This window comes from Meles meles, chromosome 13, assembly GCF_922984935.1.
Source record: "Meles meles chromosome 13, mMelMel3.1 paternal haplotype, whole genome shotgun sequence".
Classification (NCBI taxonomy): domain Eukaryota; kingdom Metazoa; phylum Chordata; class Mammalia; order Carnivora; family Mustelidae; genus Meles; species Meles meles.
The window spans coordinates 1,933,613-1,948,406 of NC_060078.1; the positions used below are offsets into that span (position 1 = coordinate 1,933,613).

At 57.3% G+C, this 14,794-nt stretch overlaps 1 protein-coding gene across 2 annotated transcripts in view; it reads left to right on the top strand.

Moving 5' to 3' along the window:
• Positions 1-351: 351 nt before the first annotated feature.
• The window catches only part of CAPN9 (calpain 9), a 40,220-nt gene continuing 25,777 nt past the window's right edge, over positions 352-14,794 (top strand). For both annotated transcript variants that reach the window (XM_046028015.1, XM_046028017.1), the window contains exons 1-4: positions 352-673; positions 6,324-6,393; positions 9,662-9,780; positions 12,082-12,215. In XM_046028015.1, coding sequence (XP_045883971.1) covers positions 461-673; positions 6,324-6,393; positions 9,662-9,780; positions 12,082-12,215 — 536 coding nt within the window. In that variant the 5' untranslated portion in view covers positions 352-460. The remainder of the gene's footprint in view (positions 674-6,323; positions 6,394-9,661; positions 9,781-12,081; positions 12,216-14,794) is intronic.

Sequence of the window (14,794 nt, forward strand, 5' to 3'; positions counted from 1 at the left end):
ACCGTTCCCTAAGCTCCCTTCTGACTACAAACCCTGCAGCTCTCTGACCTCGGATGGGATTCAAGACCACACAGTACACTCTCCTCCCGCAAAGCAAACGCTGCCTTCCACCTCCCAGACCGATTTGGTTTCTCGCTCTCTTTTCCCATAAAGCAATCCTCTCTCTCCCGCGGACTCTCCCCAGTGCATTAGGAAGAGTTTGCCGCCCCTGCCTGGAATCAGCCAGGCTGACTGCTCCCTCTGGGTCTGCAGGCGCCCGGGAGGGCAGAGCTCTCTCTACGTTTGCCATCAGGGCGCGCCTCATCTCAGCCTTCACAGGGAGGTTCCCAGGCAAACAGGAAGAGGCCAAGGGCCACCGAGAGCCCTGGTTTCCCTGAGCCGGCTCCTTCCCGACTGGCACGTTCACATCTTGCTTCTTCCCACCTATTGTCGACCAGAGCCCACCAGCAGGGGAAGAGCCATGCCTTACCTCTATCGGGCCCCAGGGTCCCAGAAGCACCCAGTTCCCGAGGACGCCCGCATCACCCACTCCTCCGGCCAGAGCTTCGAGCAACTGAGGCAGGCGTGCGTGCAGAGGGGCGTCCTCTTCGAGGATGCAGACTTCCCAGCCAGCAACTCCTCTCTCTTCTACAGCGAGAGGCCCCAGATCCCCTTCGTGTGGAAACGGCCGGGGGTGAGTGCAAGAGGAAGTGGTGGGGGGGTGCCAGGCAGGGGTGTGGGCTCAGCAACATGGCAGAGGGGAGCAAGGAAAGGAGGGGCCAGGCAGGGGGCTACCACAGACACATCTGTCACGCACATCTGCCAGGTCTGTCGAGATGCTGTGCCATTTGCAGAGAGAATGGCATGCAGGGGGCATCAACCAGCAAGCCAGGGATGCTCTGGGGCCGTGCCCAGGGCGTCTGGCTACACCCCACCCACAGCTCTCTGCCTCCCTCTGACATGAGCCCAGGACTGGGGCCCAGAGCCAGAGAGGGGTTTGTCATTAAGCGGTGAGTGGGATGCAAGTCTCAGGGGACACATTCCAGGGGAACCCAAAGGCAAACACGCTGGGCGGGCGGGGAGGCAGTCCTGCCCCGTGTGCTGAGGCTGCTGGGATATACGTGGGGCGTCCCGTGGCTTCTGCCTGCAGCCCGGATGCTCGGCGAGGAGGGACAGTCATGCAGAAAATGCTCAGGACCCATGGGATGGATGGAACACTCGGGAAGCAGGGCCTCTCTCCCCAAACCACGCATCCCCCTTCCCAGAAGGGAGCCAGCGTCCAAGCTGCCCCACCCCCACCCGTCTGGAGGTGACGGTCCTCGGGCATCAGCTGGAGTCAATATTTGCTGTGCTGGATTAGTCAGGCCTTGACCTCCACCCACCCCAGGCGCCACGGGCTGTCATTCCTTCCAGGTGGGGACACCTTCTGGGCGGGCTCCTAGGGCAGGTTGCTGTGGACAAGGAGAGTACAAAGAGGGCTGGACGGAAGGTGAGACCCTGAGTGCTGTCCCACCCTGCCACTGATTTTTCCCTCGACGGTGGTCCAGGCGCTTCACTTCTCTGAGCCTCAGTCCCCTCCCCGGTGAAGCGGGAACAGGAGCGACCAGTGTAGACCCAGTGTCCAGGAGCCGTCTGCAGCAGGTGGCAGCTGATGGCATGATAGCTATGACAGGTGTCACCCCAGAACAATGCCACCAACGGCTACATGGCCTCCTCTCCGGAGCCCACACAAACAGTGCCCGGAAGGACGTGTATCCGCTCAGCACGGACGCTGTCAGCATCAACTCCTGCAGCCGGACGGGGAGCAGGAGTGGGGTGAGGAGGCTCGGGGCTGTCCTAAACGGTCCCGTAAAGCCCTCAGCCAGCTGCCCGGGTGCTCTGGAGCTGGGATGGACGCTCAGAGTCATCTCCTGTTGGGCTGACAGCAAACCTGTGTCAGTGCCCCTCACGGATGAGTCCCAGGACGCAGTACCCCTGAAGGCCACGACCTTGGGAGAGGTAGCGCTTTCAGCACCCCCAACAGAGGGAATGCGCCGAGCCCTTCCCCGCTGCTGGGGGCTCTGAGCCACGCGCCTCCCACAGCCTCACGTTCCTCTTCCACAAAACGGGGGTCATAGTGCCGCCTCCCTGCAGGGCTGTTGCAAGGATTACTGTGTTAACGTGTAGAGCAGGCAGAGAGGAGCCTGTAAGTGAGTGTCCCTGACCGTGTTGCTACTACGCTAATGGTAACCAGACACCGACCCCTCCCGGGTGGAGGAGGCGCCTGCCTTGCGGTCTGCACTGCCACCCCCTGGTTCACGCGTCACTCCGCCGCTGCGCGCCACTCCCCTTCTTGCCAAAGCTGGAATTTCTCCTACAGAAAAGCTGTGTGCACACAGGCCAGCGTGAACAATGCCGCCGTTCCCACTCGTGCAGTGGAGCGAGGGCCCCAGGGCCTCCGAGGGAGTCCAGAGTCCCAGACCTCAGCTCTAGGAGGTGGTCCTCCCCGCTACTGATCTCTCTCGGGGTCGCCCCAAAGGACGGGTGAGGCCACCATCCACTTGGGCCCCTCCACCCGCGGCCAAGGGCAAAATGGTTTCCTTATTTACCTTAACTCAGGTCTGCCGTTGCTGTCCTTCCTACGGATTCATTCTCAGAACCGTCCTGCCTGTCACTTTGTGTGCCCCTGAGACGGTCCCTTCTGTCCTCATTCCCAGAAGCACCCCTATCTGTTTGCAATCTGAGGGCTAGGCGCTCTGCAGACTTCTTACAGACATGTGCAAAATCGGGAGCGGGAGGCTGGTGGGGGTCAGGATTGAGATTCTCCTGCAGGACGGGGTCTGGGGCCCCTGGTAGGCGGGTAGGCAGGCCGCAGGAAGGAAAGGGTACAAGTTGCCAGTGTCCCTCCAGAAGGCCTCTGGGGCTTGGATGCTGTTTGCTTATCTTCTCGGCACCAGGGTTTGCCTGTTTGGGCAGCAAGTGTGGAGTTGCCCAGTGGGACCCTGGGGTGGGGTGCCCTCCCGCAGCACCACCTTCTTGTCAAACACAGCTGTCTCCCGGGCAGGGGAGTGAGCACCGGAGCAGCCGGATCAGAAAAGTCAAGGGGACAGCAGAGGGCACCGGCCGACCGGGCTCACCCTCCAGGAAGCCCAGGGCAAGGTGTGCACTGAGGGGCCTGCAGTGGGGGTGGGGCAGCAGGTTCTGCTGGGAGAGAAGGTGAACTGCCCTCCAGCAGGCCTCAGGGAAAGAGCTGTGTGTCGGAGTGGGGAGGGGCAGATCTGGGGTCCAGACAGCCACGGTGCAGTCCAGCCAGGGGCCTGGCTTCCTGGACCCACAACCTGACTTCCTCTGCTAAGAGCTTCCTTGAGCCTTCTTCTCTTCAACTCCCCGCCTGCCTTCATCCTTCTACTTTCTTCTAGGCAATTCCCTCCCTAAATTCTCAGCCTAAACCTGGGAGAGCTCCTTGCTAGCCCAGGCTGATGGCCCCCTGGCAGCCTGTGCACACAGCGGCCTGTGGCTGAGATGACCCTGCACCTCGTCTCTGTGTGAGACGACCCTGCTACTCCCCCTGTGCCTCCAGAGACACCCCTAGGTCCCCACACGCCTTCACAGCCCGCCCAGTCTCTCCCAACTTGTTAGAAAGGCCCCAAGAGGGAACATTCCAGGCCGCCTAGTCCTTGGCCTGGATTCACTCTAGGTTTGTCAAGACGCCTCTGATCTTCCCATCACAGGACCGAAGCAGGGAACCCTCATCCTCGAGCCCCCAAACAGCATTTCGTAAGAACAAACGTACCTCCGGGCCCCCCACACATGCAGGACGGCCCCGGCACCCACGCAATGCACCCAGAATCCACGCGGAACCACTCCGCGCGCAAGACGGACGTGGGGACCGTACAGGTGCTGGCCTACAGGAGTCACACGCTCCCTGGGCGGGAGACCCACGTCTGTCGGCCGGCACGGCCGCACGCGCACACGTTCACAGAACCCGGCAACCGGACGCGGGTTTGCTCACTCCCAGGCGCACCGGACAGACCCCTGTGTCCACCACGCCTCGGGCCGTTCCCCCACTGAGCCCCCATAGCCAGTTCCTGCTCACTTGATGACAGCCTCCGGGTTTTCTGCTTTTGCACTCTTCTCCATCCGTCCGCAGCCTGAGGCAATGGGAGGAAACTCTTCTGGGCCAGAGCAGCCAGCTGCCAGGCGGAGCCGAGAGGCGGTGGCAGCTGCGGGCACAGTTGGTGCCGTTGGCGGGCTGGGCCAGCTGAAGGCAGGGGAGGGATGGGGGGCAGCGGGGGGGGGTCTCCTCGCCCACAGTCCATCTGGCCTCCGGGAGGCCCGGCGTCTGTCACAGCCTGCTGGGCAGGATCTGCCAGCCTCCAGAGTCCATCTTCTGTCCGCAACAGGGATGGGGGCCATGGGGGTGGGAGTCTGGCTGGCTAGGGCCCTCTGCTGATAGGGGCTGGCTGCTGCGAGAGCTCCTGGGGGCCCTTGGGGGCAGGGGCTCCAATGCACACTGTGCACCTGGCTCTGAATGTCCAAGGCAGAGGAAGGTGGCCTGTGCCTCATGTGACAGATGGAAACCAAGCCTGGAGAAGCTAGATGGCAAGCCCAGAGCCCTCTGCGGATCAGGGAGGGCTCCTGTAGGGAGCGCATTTTCCTGGTTTGCACCTTCCCACTGGCCTGGCTCGGAGCCACCTGCAAACACCTGGGGGACGGGCCTCCAGGGACTGGGAGAGAGCCATGTGGAAGGGTCTGCGCGCGCCGGGAGCCTGGCACAGAGGAGCCGCCACGTCACCATCCACAGCCCTGCCTGCCATTCTGGAGACAAGGGTCATCCAGAGACACAGCTCCTGGACACCTGGTGCTAAGGGCAGGGTTGGAGGAACCGGCACTCAGGGTGTTGGTCGGATCTTTGTCACGTCTGGGTTTATGGGGAGCCGATGGCAGGGTCACAGATCCTCCTGGCCCAGTTTGCTGCAATACTAGAAGCACAAATAAGCCCCCGCAGTGCTCTCCGGGTAGACGATCGGGACGGCCGTCACGCCACAAGGCCGTCCCCACCCCGGGGGCTGCAGAGAGAACCCCATCATCTTACCCTGTAGCTCTACGTCTTCAGACAACATTTCTTCCTGCGAAGAAATAGCCATCCTCCTGCTGATACCTTGGGACAGAGACCAGAGGAGAAGTAGGGTCCCAGGGAGCTTGAGGAAGACCATTCAGGGCAGAGTAGTCCCCTGGGGCACCACCCAGGTGCTGGTAAGGATTTCTGCCTCCAGTCTTGTTTCTGGAAAGAGGTGGGAAAGGCCTCTCACTCAGCCTGTGTTCGGAGCCTGTTACATGACCAAGCAGCCGCTGTTTGCCAGAACTTCCCTCCATGCCTGATGGTTTGTTGTTTCCTCTCCCCGGACGCTCTCAGGACTCCCTACTCAACTGTCCACGTCCCCGAGAGGCCCTCCCTGATGGCTCCAGCTCATCCAGCCCCCGTCCCACACCGTCACTTTCCATCCTGGTACTTGCCGCTGTGGGACCCATGTCCGGACATGTGTCTATGGTCTGGTCCCCCAATCACTCGGCAGCTTGGGAGGGCAGGGACTCTCTCTCGCTCTTAGTCCCTGCCAGGAACAGAGACTCATGCCTCAGCGAAATGCAAAGAACATATGAATTTTACATAATCGCTTTCAAACGCTTTTTTGTTAATGCTTTATGCATGTCTCTCTGTAAGTATATGTAAGTAATTGTGTACACATAGTATAATTATGGGCAATATCGAATGAAATATGTATAATGCACTGAGGTTAAGTTGCACGAGACACATGCGTGTATCTCCTGCTATGTAATGTGTATGTCTATGTCTGTGTATAAACACACGTGTATGTACGTATACATACGATGCATAATTTAAAAACGAACGGAGTCGGGAGGATGACCATGAGTTTGTGTTTGGTCCCGGGCACTGCTCTGTGGTGTGTGTATTACCTCATTTTAAGATGAAGAATTTGAAGCCCACAGAGGGTACAGAGCCCGCAGTGGAAAGTCAGGATTCGAACTCACGCCCCGAACCGCCGCACCGCCCCCCGCCCCGAATGCTAGCCCAGGGCCTGAGCGGCAGTGGGAATCTTCAGTTCATGGTCCTGCTTTACAACCTGCATGGCAGGAGATGGTTGTTTGGTGTGGAGGGGCTGCCCAGGAGGCAGGATCTCTCCCTCGAGGGGGGGATCGGCCAGAGCCAGGCCCAGGTCTGGGGTACCCCCTCCATGGGAAAAGAATCAGATACAGGAAAAAGCCCTCTGCTCCCAGAACGGAGAGAGACCCTAAGCCCGCTCCAATCACATACTCCAATCACAGGAACGCCTTTGTTCTTCCAGGAAATAGTGAAAAACCCAGAATTCATTCTCGGAGGAGCCACCAGGACCGATATCTGCCAGGGGGAGCTTGGTGAGTGCAGGGGGAGGAGCACGGAGCGGGGTGGGTGGGGCAAGCACCTCTGGGGGTCAGCAGGGCAGGGTCTCAGGGTTCCCCCATGGCAAGAGCCTCATGGGACCCCCGGGAGCCCAAGGGGCACAGGGTCTGGGGGGACGTCCCCGCTACCACCTGCTGTTTCCTCCTGTCCTCCCTCCCAGTCTGCCTGTCTGCTCCCCCGGAGGGAGCCCCTGGACTCCAGGCTCCTTGCGCTCTTGGGCCCCTGGGGGCGGGCACACCTGCCGCGTGGGTCTTGGTTCACAGAGAACAGAGGGACTCCGCGGCACTGGTCCAGCTCCCCGCAGCATGACCTGGCTCATACTCGCATGTATTAACCAGGTCACCGTCCCGGTCACCCTTCCGATTTGACAGAGGAGACACCGAAGCAGAGGGAGGCTGAGTAGCGTCAGTCATGGGAGTGATAGCTTGGAGTCAGGATCTGAACCTGCTCTAAACCATTAGCCACCCTGCCCTCCAGGGGGCTCAGGCTTTGGGGGATCCCCCCCTCCGGGAGCTTCACAGTCTCCTTCCTAAAATAGGCCTTGAGAGTGTCCCCCGAATCTGTTTAAGTGGGTCTGGCATGTCAGATTTAGTCCAAAATTGGACTGAGTCTATCTTTAGTCTGTGGGAAAAAACAAACAAACCAACAAACAAACCAAAACCTAAAAACCTCCTAAAAATAAAAAACCACCAGCAGAGCGGCAAGCTTATGAGGCCCGGCCTACAGCTGAGTTTCCACTAGGGTCTAATGGTGGCAGTGGGTCCTACTGGATACCCCGAGCTCACCAACCAGCCACGCCAAACACAGAAGCCAGAGGCACTGACCAAGAGTGACGGTAGTTGATCGATCGATGGATAGATCCGTGGTACAGCTGGCCCTCAGGCAACACGGGTCCACTTATACGTGGATTTTTTTTTTTAGTTTTTGGATAACACAGCATCTGACTGTCCATGGATTTTCTCTTCTCTATGGTTGTCTCACTAACACTGTCTTTTCACTGCATGCCGATCGTAGGAATGCGGTACAGAATACAGAGAACTCACAGGATACGTGTTAATTGTATTTACGTTCTCGGTAAGGACGCTGGTCCACAGCAGGCTACTGGCTGTCGAGTTTCGGGAGAGTCAGAAGTTCTACGTGGATTTCCGACTGTGCGCTGGGTCCGGGTGTGGGCTCCGCGCCCCTCCCCCCTTGTTGCACAAGGGTCAGTTGCACAGATGATAGAATTACACATCCTAGCTATGACTTTGACCTTTTGGGAAAAAATTACATTCGGATTGGTCTTCATTTGCTGGGGGTAAGCGTGCTCTGGGAGACTCTGCCTGCCTCTTCCTCATCTCCTCTCTCATCTCTCCCTCCAGACTCCTCCTCTGCCTCCCCTCACTGCCCCCCTCCCATCCCTGTGTTGCTATTCGATAGAAAGGCGTTGTATAGGCTCTTTGCGTTTCAATGTTTTGGTTTGTGGCATGAGTGCAAATGTCCTTTTGGAATTACAACTGCATATTTTACCTGAGTTGGCATTGATTATTATTTTGTAGACAGAAGCGTGAGCAGGGGTGGGGGCAGAGGGAGAGGGAGAAGTTGACTTGCTGCTGGGCAGGGTGCCCAGTGTGGGGCTCAATCCCAGGACCCTGGGATCATGACCTGAGCCGAAGGCAGGCGCTTGACCAACTGAGCCACCCAGGGGCTCCACTTTGTAACATTTTTATTACTTCCAAATATCGTACATAACATCCATTTAAACCATGAAGGGTGACAATAAAGTGAAGGGCTGTGAGCCTGACACCCCAAGTCAGAGCTAGAACACCACCAACATGATTACCAGCCCCTCCCTGCTAGCCGTCGGCTCCCTGCACGCCCACCCAGCTGCCCACAAACTGACCTTCAGAGGGAACCCTCTTCTGGCCATAGCACTGATATGACCAAAGCCATGCACCCCACGGGCCCAGCAGAGAGATAAAGCAATACTGCTTTGTTGTTGCGTTTTTCCCCTTTGTTTTACATCGCGAGAGTAGCACCGGCTTCTGAACGCCCCCTTCAAAAGCTCAGAGCATTCCCGGCTGAATAGATCTGAGCTGCTGCACTCTAGGAAAAGAAACGCATTTTCCTACATTGGGCCAAGCTATAACTTGGAGGGCAGAGAAGACGTCAGCCCACAGCAGGCCCCCGCCCCCTGCCCAGACTCTGGCCTGCCAGGACCACCCCAGAGCTGAGAGCAGGGACCGCCCCCCCCGCCCCCCAGGAGGCACTCCGTGCAGTTTGCTGAACAAATGATCCTGGAAGGTTCTGGGTCCCTTCTCATTAGCATCTCCGTACCACTGCGCATTAGCTGAAAGCAGGGGACGCCTGAGGAACCAGTGGCATGTGTCCCGTTGCCGACACCCTAGGGAAAGCCAGAAGCAGGGTGACTGTGAGTCACTTGCCTGATGCTAGGCCCTCTGCGAGTCCCTCTTGCCTGCGCTCAACAATCAGACAGGGCTCGTGGGCTCTGTGGTATTTTCCAGAAATGGGAACCCCAAGGAAGCCTCACTGAGCGTGCCGGGTCTTGAATTCCAGTGACGGCGGGGTTATGGACTGCCAACCAAGGGATCTGGGATGAGACAGAGAGTTCCCATTGGGTAGATGGGTGCTTGCACGGGGCTCGTGGGCAGTCGTGACAAAGAGGCGCCCGTCCCAGCCTCAGGGCGGGCAAGGGGATGCGTCCCAGACGCTGGCACAGCCCAGATGAAGTGCCGTCTGATGTCTGACTTCCCTTTGGAGTTGTCCTCTCTGTGTGTCTGTGTGAGGTCACGGCTGCAGAAATCAGCAGACCTTGAAAATGAGAGGTAACCAAAGCTGCTCTCATCTCTAACCCCGCCGAGTCTGTGCTCTGGGGAGGCATCCGTCCCAGAAACGCACTCACTCCCCGACCCCACGAGGACCCCAGGTTCTCGGGCTGCAGCACCCCCGCTGATGCCAAGGTCTGCAGCCTCAGCCCTGTGACGGGGAAGCCTCTGGGACAGCACGGAGCTGATGTCGGACACCCCCGGACCACGACAGCTGTGCATGGTAAACCCGGCACGGCGAGAGCCAGCAAGGGAGGCAGAAGGGGAGGACAGACGTGTTTGCTGGTATTCCGTCCATTTTCCTAAATGTGGAAAAGATGTGGCCACCTCTGGGATGCCTCACCCCCTCCCGGCATCGAATTTTCCATTCATGGTGAATCGGCAATGAAAACCGTGACGGGTGGCTTTCCTTCTGCAGGCGACTGCTGGCTACTAGCTGCCATCGCCTCCCTGACGCTGAACGAGAAAGCTCTGGCGCGCGTCATCCCCCAGGACCAAAACTTTGGACCTGGTTACGCCGGGATATTCCACTTCCAGGTAAGAGGGAGACTCGGCCTGGGGCGTTAGCTCTCCGGGACCCAGCACGACACCAGGGCCTCTTCAGCAGCCTGGTCATCCTGGAAGGAATGACCTCTCGGTGTGAGAGCCGCACCCCAAACCAGGCTGTGTCATGGGGTCGCCTCCAAATGCATGAGAAGGATGGCCCAGATTCCTGCAGTGGCCCTGCCAGAACTGCGCAGGAAGGCCTGGAGTGCGGTGGCGGCCGGTGCCCTTGCCAAGGTGCCCTTGCCAACGGGTTTCAACTTCTGAATAGCCTGTGCTTTTAGCCTAAATGGCCTGAAACAATTCTACCTCCCTGGGGCCGGATTATTTCTCATAAACTGGGAGACCGTCCTTACAGAAGAAATACAGATTTGGAGACAGGAGTGAGTGCAAGAAGGAGAAATAGAAGCATAGAGGCGGCAGCGGCTGGGGGCCCCTGGTGGCAGGGGGGACACCCGTGGCCCCTGTGGGACCCCCGCAGAAACACCCTCAGGGCACAGCCTGGCTGGGCGCTGGTTTCTGGTTTGCTCGAGGCCCTGTTCACCATCCTGTCCTCCCCTGGAGCCCCTGCATCGGGCCTGAGCGCGCACTGACCCCAGCCCTGCCCCGTAGGTCTGCAGGTGACCTCGGGCAGATTTCACATGCTGTCTGGGAAAAGCATTCATATCTACCTTGTGGGTTCACAGACCTAAAAGGGATCCTGGGAAGGAGGCAGCGTGGGGCTGGCACGTGCTTCTGCCTCCGCACGGCCACCACGCTTGGGCCAGCCCCGTCCCCTCCGTCCCTGAGGCTGGCCGTCCGGGCGCTCACTCCAGTGCCTGTTGTGCTCCGCTGCCCTGTCCCTCCCCAGGCAGGAGCTGGCCCCATGGGGGACCCGTCAGTCACACGCTGACAACTGGGAATCGGGGCGTTGGGAGTGAGGCCCCCCTTTCCGCTTCTCTCCTGTCCTCAGCCACAGCGCAGGTGTGAGCTTGCAAGGAAGTCAGCTCAGCCGGCAGGGCCATCTCTAAGATCCCTTGAGCCGGCTCGCCCCAGAAGGCCAGCCCCAACTCTGCACCTGCTCCGGGAAGCCCTGAGGCCACGAGCGCCTGCCCCAGCAGTGTGTGTGCGGGACCCGAAGTCCCAAATGCCCCCAAGAAAGCCTGAAGTGACACTTACTGGGAGGGTGATGCTCTCACAGGGGAGCCCAGCTGGGGCCGGTGGTAGTGCCCCTTGCCGTGCGGCCTCCCAGCATAACCCTTAGGGCCCGTTGCTGGGAGCCCAAGAAATATTCCTTCAAACGCGCACAACCTAGGCCAGACGCTCGGTGGTCTGGTCTGACTGGGGCTCAGAATGTTCCCCCCAAGCTGGAAACCAGCAGCTCCCGGAACCCCTGCGTCTGGTCTCCAATTCCTACTTTCTCTTTCTCCTTACCTCAGTGCCTTACTGTCGGGCCAACTGAACGAGAAGGAACGTGCACACACACGCACACAGACACACGCACACACTCATACACACGTGCCCGCATGCATGCGAATATGTGCACATGCGTGTGTGAACACATGCACACAGGGACGTGGACACATACGCGCACACACATCTATGCACGCACACTCACCTCGTGTCTGCATGCCTGGCACAAGTGTTCTCCTGCCCGTCACAGCCTCTCTCTCTCTCTCTCTCTGTGCGAATGGCCAAAACAAGTCAGTGGTAGAGTTTCCAACCCCCGTCAAGGAGGGAACTGAAGGGGGAGCGCCTGGGTGGCTCAGTGGGTTGAGCCTCTGCCTTCGGCTCAGGTCATGATCTCAGGGTCCTGGGATCGAGTCCCGCATCGGGCTCTCTGCTCAGTGGGGAGCCTGCTTCCTCCTCTCTCTCTTCCTACTTGTGCTCTCTCTCTGTCAAATAAATAAATAAAATCTTTAAAAAAAAAAAAAAAGGAGGGAATGGAAGATGAAGGGACAGCTAAGACCCTGGCCGCTGGTTGACGGGAGGGTGTAGAGAACCACGCTGTTCCAAGCGCAGAACAAGCCCACGGCCCGCCCCTCCCTCAGGAGAGGAAAGTGCTAACGAGCCCACCCTGCAGTGTCCACGTGGGACCCTGTCCCGCCGGCCCATGGCACTGGTGGGTTGACACAGGGTCTTCAAGCCTGTGTCCGTGGCGGGCGGGAGGCTCCGCCTGTGGCTCGGTGGCCACAGTGTGGGTGACCCCATCATGGAAGCCGCATGACATTTACCTCCAGAAGAAAGGGACAAGGGACAAGCCTTTACAGGCGGGCTGGCCTCCCCTGGGACTCAGCCCCGTGATTTGGCCGACAGTTCTGGCAGCACAGCGAGTGGCTGGACGTGGTCGTCGATGACCGGCTGCCCACCTTCAGGGACCGCCTGGTCTTCCTCCACTCTGCCGACCACCGGGAGTTCTGGAGCGCCTTGCTGGAGAAAGCCTACGCCAAGTGAGTCCTCCCGCACAGGCAGGTCCTGTCCAGGAAGCAGGTCTCCACTCCCGGGGCCTTTTCAGGGAGCTGCAGGAGCGGGGACACAGTAGACAGGTGTGGCCCAGGGGGACCCGTCTGCCTGAGGCTTGGTCAGGATCGGAGGTAGAAAAGGAGCAGCCTGGACAGTTTTCTTGTCATGGCCTCGCCGGGCCCGTCTTTGGGCACAGTGGTGACACACGTCCCTCCTGTGCCTGGCCTTCCAAAGAGCTGGGAGGGTAGGCGGAGGAAAATCTGGGTGGGTTAACCGAGCTTGGCTCTCCCAGTTTCCCACCAAGCACCGTCGAAGCTCGAACATCTGGGCTGTAGTAAAAGTTACCATTTTGATCATTTGTAAGCATACAGCTCGGTGACGTTAAGTCCTGCGACCGTCACCAGCGCCCACCTCTAGAACTTGCAAAACTGAAACTCTGCACCCACCCAACTCCTGCTCTCCCTCCCCCACACCCCGCCCTTGGCAACCATCCTGCTGATCTCCGTCTCTGTGGATCTGACCAGCTGAGGAAGCTCCAGGTAAGTAGAATCCAAACAGTCATCTTCAATCACCTCCCGGATGACCTTGGATCCCTCCAGCACCCTTGATTTCCAGCCCATCAGTTTGTCAGCAGAAGGCCACAGCAGTCCCAGTTCCGAGCTCAGCTGACAGCAGAGTTCCCCTGAGAGTTCCTCTTGGGTTGATCCTGGATCTTCAGGCCATGGGAAACCTGTCTTCAGAGACAGGAACTGGAAGAGTAGTTGTACTTTGGATAAAAACTTACGTGTACACAAAAACCTGCACACGGATGTTGATTGTGTATTATTCATTATGGCCAAAAGCTGGAAACAACCCAGATGTCCTTCAAGATGAATGGATAAGCGAATAGTGGTACCTCCAGGCAATGGGACATTATTTAGTGATTTTAAAAAAATGAGCCATCAAGCCCTGAAAAGATATGGATGAATCTTAAATGTGTATTGTTAAGTGAAAGAAGCCAGTCTGGAAAGGCTATGGGGATACCATATGATACCAGTCATACGACGTTCTGGAGAAGGCAAAACTATGGAGACAGTAGAAAGATCAGTGGTTGCCAGGGGTTCAGGAGGAGAGAAGGACAGAGATAGGGGTGAAAATGTGGAGCACAAGGGATCTTTTTTAGGGTGGCAAAGCTATTCCGTACAATACTGTAATCGTGAATGCACATTCATCTATCAAACCCATGAAGCTTTTCTACCGCACAAAGAAGGAAGCTTTAATACATGAAGATTTTTTTTTTTGACAGACAGAAATCACAAGTAGGCAGAGAGGCAGGTAGAGAGAGGGGGATGCAGGCTCCCCGCTGAGCAGAGAGCCTGATGCAGGGCTCGATCCCAGGACCCCAAGACCATGAGCTGAGCTGGAGGCACAGGCTTTAACCCACTGAGCCACACAGGTGCCCCAATACATGAGGTTTTAAAGATCATCGAGGGGGCGCCTGGGTGGCTCAGTGGGTTAAAGCCTCTGCCTTCAGCTCAGGTCATGATCCCAGGGTCCTGGGATCGAGCCCCATATCGGGCTCTCTGCTCAGCAAGGAGCCTGCTTCTCCCTTTCTCTCTCTCTCTGCCTGCCTCTTTGCCTGCTTGTGATCTCAGTCTGTCAGATAAATAAATAAAATCTTTAAAAAAATAAAAAAAAATAAAAGATCATCGAGAAGGATGAGGAATCCAGGATTGGGAATGAAATGCAGACCATGCCTTTCATCTAACTGCACTGCAAATTTATGCAACCAGCTCATTGCAGGGGTAGGAGAAAAAGGAGCTGACCTGAATAACGTGGGTATGAATGGGGTCTGTAAGACTAAAAGCAAAATGAATCATACTCGAGCTTTTTACTCAGTCTGATTACGTTGCTTCTCAAAGGGGCAAGGACGACGATTCTGATACCATTATATGGATATAACAAGTAAAGAGACGGAGGGCACGTGGTGGAGCTAGGTATCTTGCTGTTGAAAAGGAAGTTACAGAGAAGCAAGGAGAGGAGGCTAGAATGAGGCCTACGGTCGTGGGTCCGGGCTGGAGACTCAGGCTGTACTCACGCTTTGTTTAATAGAGATGGTTCCAGATGGATCCGTGTATATATCCTGGGTCAGGTACACACATCATCTCCCCACTTTGTCAGCAGAGAGGCCCAGAAAGAATAGCAACCCCACAGGAACAAGCACCCCTACTTCGCAGGTCTTGGTCTCTAATACCGCTGTTCCAATAAAGGGAATTCAGTAAAGGGATCCTCGGAGATCACACACACACTGAGAGGTTATGTCAAAGGGACGCAGGAGCAAGCTGAAGGACAAAACTAGCCAAAGCTGGAACAGTAATTGGCAATAACATGAACAAAGTTTAGCACTGGATTCCAAACCGAAGTACAAAGTAGTTATCCAGGGGTCCATACTGATATAAATGACTGAATATATAAATGGCGGAAAAGAATAAACCTTCCACGTAGAAGAATTGCAAGTAATTAAATGTGGAGAAAAACCTCTTGCTCCTTAAGGGAGGACTGAACATAATGGTGTCCTGCCAAAGAG